We start from the raw sequence: 7,591 nt of genomic DNA on the forward strand, positions 1-7,591 counted from the left end.
CAGGGTCAGCCTTTTCTGGTGGGTTCAGTTGTGACTCTGGAGAAGTCACATCTGGGAAACTACTTTCCAAGAAGCGGGATGGCTTTTCTTGGGTAAGTCCTACAGCACTGTAATCAGAAAATGAAAAGAGAAAACCACACTAAAACATTCTGTGTTGATGCTGATTTCTGGTTCTGTGGAGGCTCCAAGCGGTTTTGCAGTAGGAGAGATAAAGCTGTTTCTCTTTTTCACAGGTAGGCATATTAGTCTGAGACATTACATATACATGCAACAGTAAGACTAACAGGTGAATAATCTAAATCATACAAATAACAAAATAATAGAATAACGAACAGTCTGTTGATGTTTTGTGACGTGTTTCTTCATGTTAGATAATTCCAAGTAGGATTTTGCCTTTCTTACCTGACAGGCTGGAGGGTGAAGCCCCTCATATGGTCCTTCTCTGGCCGGATGAGCCTCATCAACTCTTCTGCAGTGGGTAGCTCTAAAAACACAAACAGACTATATGTTTTTATTATTATGTCAACTTGTAGCTGTTGGCACTTGATCCTAAACTCAACAAAAAAAAGAAGGGGGGGGGAGGGGACAATTATAATAAAAAAAAAAAGAGGCGTGGTTTACTTCCTAAACTGGGTACTTGTGTTACTAGATTATCCAGGTCACATACCAGTGATACGACCAAAAGACTTCTCCTGGAATTCCATGGAAAACTTTAATTTGTTTAAAAAGTAATACATGAATAATAAAGACTGTTTACAACATGCTGGTGTCTGACCTGACTCATTGGTAGAAGCAGGCTGAAGAGACCGGCTGGCATGTTGAGTAGGGGAGGATGGAGACAAGGGTCTGTTTACCCCCCGCCTCCCTTCTAGAGATGAATAATGGGATTATGGTCATCTGAATCTTCCACAACATGGATCTGTCTGTAGGCCTCGTGAAGAGCTTCCATGTCTGAGCCTCCGCTCTGCACATACGACTGGCCTGCACAAAAAACTATTTAGCGTAATCTGTGTCAAAAACAATGTACAATGAAACTTAAATGACCTCAAAGGGAAACAGCGCCCCTTGGAAGGACGAGAACACATGTCAAAATAATTTGCTCTATACTCTATATATACTCTATAATGGATGACCTTTTTAGGGCTTTATGTGGACCAACTTCTATGTGGGAGATTATATGAGACATGCAACAACGCAGTCGAAAATATTTGACTTTTTGATAAAATAACAGCATGTCAATAAACTATACGTATGTGTGGCCCTTGATGTGATCCTCCTTTCCAGTGTGAAACTTGGTAACATTGATTTTGCTTTTGATTTCTGATCTAGAATGTGCTACATCTTCCAAAAGAATGGGATGGCCATAATTGATCAATTATTTAGAATTGGTGTTTTAGGACCCTCTGCGGTGGACTGGCTTTGGATTGTAGAGCCAATCTTAATAATGTATGGATAGTAGTATGCTACCTGCTGCCATACTGCTATGACAACCTCTTCTCCTACTTTGTATATCTCAGTGTTCGGTGTTGCGCTTGAGAGGCTGCTTGTCTTTCAAAAGTACTTCTAAAGAACTTTCTTTAAATAAAACTTGACCTTTGTACATTTTAAATATGTATTGTTTTAAATGGAGTGCAACCTTGCATGTTACAAAATGATCTATTTTTACTTCAAGATTGCATTATATCGCCTGGTACTTTGGCCGAGTGGAATAATTCCGTCTGACATGACCAAATATTTTAGAGATATTTTACCACAAAACAACTAAATAGTGGTAGAAAATACATCTGATTGCATATATTGCTTTAGTAAAACAAATGTTTTTTCAGGGCTCTGGGTCATGTGACAAGTAGCTCTCACCTGAGACCATTGTCAACGCATATGCAGGACGCAAAAAACTAAAATTACCGTTGCACCGTTGGACATCTTGTCGTGCCAACGTTGCAATAAAGGTTGCCCAAATGCCATGTATATAAATTTGCTGTAAGTTTACTAATTGCGCGTTTTGTGTAGATTTTGACTTTTAAAAGTTTTATTCCACTTTGTTTAAAAGGCAAAGTGGAGAGGCCTCGTTCACCTGTTTGGAGCTGGTTGTGCATGCTGGTTATAGTGCGTTACACACTGAAATACTCAGCAAAATGGGTCGTTCCAGACATTGCTCTGAGGAACAGCGGACTTTGATTAAAAATTTGATTGGAGAGGGGAAAACATATAAAGCAGAAAATTATAGTCAGCTCACCCAAAGAAGGCTATGTGAAGCAAAGCTATCAGCTAGAAGCCCCCTCAAAGTCCCATTGCTGAAAAAAAGAAATGTACTGAATAGGCAGAAATTTGCCAAAGGGCACATTGACTGTCCAAAGGAGAAATGGCGCAACATTCTGTGGACTGATGAGAGCAAAATTATTCTTTTTGGGTCCAGGCAGTTTGTCTGACGACCCCCCCATGCACTGAATTCAAGCCACAGTACACTGTGAAGACAGTAAAGCATGGTGGTGCAAATATCATGTTATGGGGATGTTTCTCATACTGTGGCGTTGGGTCTATTTATCGCATACCAGGGATCATGGATCAGTTTCAACACATCAAAATACTTGAAGAGGTCATGTTGCCTTATGCTGAAGAGGAAATGCATTTGAAATGGGTCTTTCAACAATACAATGACCAAAAACACACCAGTAAGCGAACAAAGTCTTGATAGTCTAATATTCCATTTCTTCACTTTCTGTAAAGAAACACACAAACTTGATCAATTTTTGTCATGTTGTGATTTGGAATTGAATGTGCAGTGTTCCCAATGCATCATATTATGGAATTAAAAGCTATTCTAAGGATTTTGAGCATTATTCATTTTTTTTTTAAACACACTACTATTATTCTAAACACAACTGTATATGTTTTAGCATGTTTCTTTTGTCCATATGTGCCCGTGCTGTGTTCCCCAAGTGGTAGGCCAGGTCTCAGCTGCTACAATGAGTTCTTTTGTTGTTTTTTTGCCCCCATGGCTTGAATGTCAAACTCCACCTATGTGTGTTGTGTTACCTCTGTCATTTCTTCGGTCTTCTCCACCTGTGTCATCCAGGGAATCATGGAGAGAAACTGAGACAAAAGTTGCGTAAGTCAGTTAAGTTTCTTTTATTTGCAGCTCTCAAAGTAAATTGTGTCTTTGCCCATTCACCCACTTTCTAAATTTACTATACAGGGAAAAAAACACGGATGAGGCGTCCACAGTGAATCAACTCTTTCGTATGTGTAGGAGCCATTTCATTGACAACCAGTGTGTGATGCTGTAGGTAGCAAGACCGTGGTTACTGGTCTTGTGGTGAGATAAAAGGAGAACGGTTATTTTGTTTGATTGGTATTTGAAATAAACGGAATAAAAATACCCAACTTGAAGTTTCAGATTTTGAACAGTTAAGTGAAAATTGTTTGTTTTAAATTTAAAGCACAGCATTCACCAGACCCACATGTAAATTAAAAACCTAAGAACAAATGTGTGTCAACACTGTGATAACCTACCACTAGACAGAATGTGGAGACTGCCCACATCTATATATACATAAAGGAGGCCTCTGCAATGCTGATCACCAACAGAACATATCTAACCCAGTGTATACGCTGACGCATAAATATGATAAAGGATTCCTTGTGCAGTCTATGCACTATGAAGGCCCCTGGCAAATTTTCTTTACATGATGTGGGACTGACCACCAGTTTCACGATTCTGGACTTAAGTGGCATCTTGCTTGTTTGCCTTCCAAATGTATCTTCCGTAATGGCTACACCTGCAGGGCACACACGGCGTGGGGTTGTGTGAGTCACAGACAAAACAATTCGGTGAGGATTTGTTCAGGGATGGTGGGGTCTGTTTCTTCACTTTTGGGCCCAGCATAGTGATGTTAATCTTCAACTAGTTTGTGTAATATGGGTTAGTTAAATAAATTAATTTTAAACTTTCTTTATGATGTTGCCTTTCTTTACATGACTGTTCATTTCTTTAATGTTTAATTTCATATGCCACACTGTAACTTTTATTCTTGTGTTTTATGTGTCTTAATGTTCTTATTTTTAACTGTCTATTCACATGTTTTATCTGTTTTTATTTTTTAACTGTTTTTTTAACTGATTTTGTGTAAAGCACTTTGAATTGCCCTGTTGCTGAAATGTGCTATACAAATAAAGCTGCCTTGCCTTGCCTAATAATAGAACACACAAAACAATACACTAGTTGGCAGTCTGTAGGTCATTGTCTGTGTATCTGTAGTTTAATTCAAGAAATATAGACACTATACGACCCAGTTCAGAGTAAAAGGGCTCCACACACCACAAAATACAAATTTTCCCACTGGAGTGGATCCCCGCAAAGCTTCACTTACCTGTACGCACTGCTGTCTCACTGATGTCATGTGTAGCCAGTTTCATTTGTTACAGTAGCAACGTATGGTTGCAGAATCCGCTTCAAGAACGATCCACATATGTTATGCGTTAAATGTGGAGCATTTGTTAATGCGTTCAAAAGTATTTTGACCGCCTCAGGCTTCTGAGACTGTCAAACCCCATGCCGTATTCAATTTGACTAAAAAATAGTATTCTTCCAAACACCCACCCTTGACCTCAGTGAAATATCATGTCTTTTTCTCTTACCTTTGGCAAGAATTGGCAACATTTTAGACTTCTGAAAAGATAATAGCAGATAAGAGCATGGATTACTGAAACTGAAGTTTTTAATATTTCAGTATAAATAAGGCATGAAGTTTCAAAACCATCCAGTTGGGCTGTACCGCCTATTTTGAAGCTTTAATTGTAACATGGCCATTTAAATTCTAAACCAACATTTCAATGCTAGACAGCAGTTTTTTTTTTGCATGTGTATTAATTCTGTTTAAGCCTGGTATTTTTGCACAGTTGCCGATTAACAGACACATCAAGGTCCTAACTTATCAAAGAACACTTTATGAGTATACTCAATACAGATTCCAACTACAAACCTCTTTCAGTGGCTCTTTGTCATTCTCCTCTTCCTCAAAATCCTCACTGTAATGTGGGGAACCTGTAAAGAGAGAAAACCTGATTTAGACACAGAAACAGAGAGATAAAGAAAACAGAGAATCCGCCAAATGTTCATTACTCTACCTGGAGACTCTGCGACAGCTTCCCGTTGATCATCATCACTCTGCTCCACTGCATCCTCGGCTTTCCTGGAGAGAGAATATTTATCTGTGTTACATTACAGTCACAACCTTAATCTTGATGCGATCTATTCAACACACAACTATTTATGAGGGTGTCCAAAGACCACAACTAGCACAATTGTGGTTTAGAGCACATCATTTTTTCAAATACATAAAAAAAAAAAACCCATTGATGTACACATCACACAACTATTTAGCAATAGTTAGTAACAGTTGAAACTAAGGGCACCGTTGAGCGACTTTGGCTACTATGAACGCATATACGCGTATATATGAACGCGTATTTGGAACGTTAGCGGAGCGTATGTGCTGCGGAATGTAGCTTTTAACTAGCTACACCTGCTGCGCACATATGGCGTAGCATTGTGTGAATCACAGGCGAGACGGAGTGCTTTTGTTAAGGGATTGTTGTTTTGTTCAGTTTTTGGAGCTGGCACACCGCTGTGAAACGTCAACCTACTGTCAGCTGTTATCAGAGGACACAGGTGAGGGAAACAAGAAGAAAAAAAACAGAAACTGCCAATACGCGCATTCACAGTCAATAAGTTGTTTCCTGTATATCAGTACTTTTATTTAAAAGAAATACAGACACATTATGATCAATGTCTGTGTAAAAGGGACCCAAACATACCTTACATAAAAAAATATAAATAGAAGACTGTCCAATTTTTACACTCACGGATTCAAACAGTTGTGTGTTTAATGGTCTAATCATTTCATTGTTGGCTGTTTAAAAAAAAAATCAGATTTGATAAACTACATGTGTTGTAAAGTAAACAAATCTTTCAGGTTAATGTAGTGGAGTAAAAATTACAATATTTCTCTCTGAAATGTAGCGGCGTAGAAAGTGGTATGAAAAGAAAAATCTCAAGTACAACATTTGTACTAAAGTATAGTACTGGAGTAAATTCAGTCCATTTACAAAACATTTTCAATTGTGTTTCTTTGTCTCTAAAAAGGAGCATGGTGGGACACCTTCATGATTGATTTGTTCAGACTACTTTTGCCTTAACTATTTTGTGGGTGTAATACTACAGCATGTGTGTTTACCTGAGGTTAGTACCCATGGTAGAACTAGTTGAGTCCAGCTCTCTGTTCAGCTTGGAGTAATCTATAGTTGCAGAAGCCCCCGCCTCTAGCTGGGCAAAGAACCTGGCTTTCTCCTCTTCTTCCTCTATCGTGTCCAAGCCAATACTGGTCGCGTTTGCAGCCAGTACCCTCGCTGAGTCTGCACACACACATACATACATGAAGAGAGCACACACAGAAAGCACGACTGTGATACTTACAAACTAAAAAAAGGAAAGGTGTGTGAAGATAAAGGAGTTTTGTAAGGTGCAATTCTAAGGTGTCACAGTCCGTATTTGGTTTATCTCTTGTTCAGACTGGATGTTGAACACCAGATAGGACTAAAATGCTAAAGGCTGCTGTATTCCTAAAAATGACCTGCCATTTGGAATACCTGATAATACTGAAAAGCTGCTTTACAATGGCTTAACACATCAGAAAGTTTTTATAACTTCCCACATCATGCAATCAAAAATGTGTAAACACATGCTTAACCCTCATGTTGTCCTTGGGTCAAATTGACCCGTTTTCAGTTAACTTTTTATTTTTCTTTGACAAAAGAAATGGGCCGTTAAAATAAGACATTAAAAATATCAAAAGCCTTTGGAAAAAAACACCAAAAACATAAAAAAAAGCACCCAAAACATTGAAAAAGTGGCAAAAATGTTGTAAAAAGCGATACTATAATTGACCATGGTTGACAGGAAGACAACACAAGGGTTAAGGCTGAATGATTTGGGGGAAAAACATAAGTGCAATTTTTCTGCCAGACATTTCGATTCCAATTCGATTTGCTAAGATTTTTTTTATTTTGTAAAGTATAGCTAAAGTTTATCCTTCACTGTGTAACAGATAAAACATGTCATGGAGCATTATAACATGAGGCACCATCAAAACTGCTCTGTGGGCGCCCGGATAGCTCAGTTGGTAGTGCCCACATTTAGACGTTTACTCCTCGACGCAGCAGCCCGGGCTTCAACTCTGACCTACTTGATGATAATCATAAAAAACATTTTCAATAAAAAAAAACATCAGCACTTTGCTGTAAACTGAAATTTCTGATAAGTCTCAGTTCAACAGCAGCATCTACATATTGCTCCTTCCCCCCATATTGAATAAACTAATGAAAATGAAAGAAAAATCCATTGAAAATAGGACATTTATGGACACAAACTGATATGTGACGTTATTTCAGAATGTATCTTGTGAAAAAACAATAAATATAATAAGAGGAATACTTTTTTTTTTTTTTTTTTTAAAGCTTTAGTGTGTAACTTTTTGATATTATTGTACGTCTGTTACATGCAAGCCATTGGCAAATGAGTTGCTACAAAGTT

The 7,591-nt window shown here is 38.2% G+C and overlaps 1 protein-coding gene across 1 annotated transcript in view; it reads right to left on the minus strand.

The window, feature by feature from the left end:
• The window catches only part of LOC116674960 (centrosomal protein of 162 kDa-like), a 19,051-nt gene extending 12,310 nt beyond the window's left edge, over positions 1–6,741 (minus strand). Inside the window, 9 exon segments of the mRNA XM_032507115.1 lie at positions 1–107; positions 403–484; positions 776–886; positions 889–981; positions 3,037–3,093; positions 4,639–4,669; positions 4,983–5,044; positions 5,128–5,192; positions 6,237–6,741. The exon segment at positions 1–107 is cut by the window's left edge and continues 134 nt beyond it. Of these exon segments, the coding sequence (XP_032363006.1) occupies positions 1–107; positions 403–484; positions 776–886; positions 889–981; positions 3,037–3,093; positions 4,639–4,669; positions 4,983–5,044; positions 5,128–5,192; positions 6,237–6,436 (808 nt within the window). The 5' untranslated portion in view covers positions 6,437–6,741.
• Between the last annotated feature and the right edge of the window lie 850 nt (positions 6,742–7,591).

The sequence above is a fragment of the Etheostoma spectabile genome, unplaced genomic scaffold, assembly GCF_008692095.1.
Source record: "Etheostoma spectabile isolate EspeVRDwgs_2016 unplaced genomic scaffold, UIUC_Espe_1.0 scaffold00001322, whole genome shotgun sequence".
In the NCBI taxonomy this organism is placed as follows: Eukaryota; Metazoa; Chordata; class Actinopteri; order Perciformes; family Percidae; genus Etheostoma; species Etheostoma spectabile.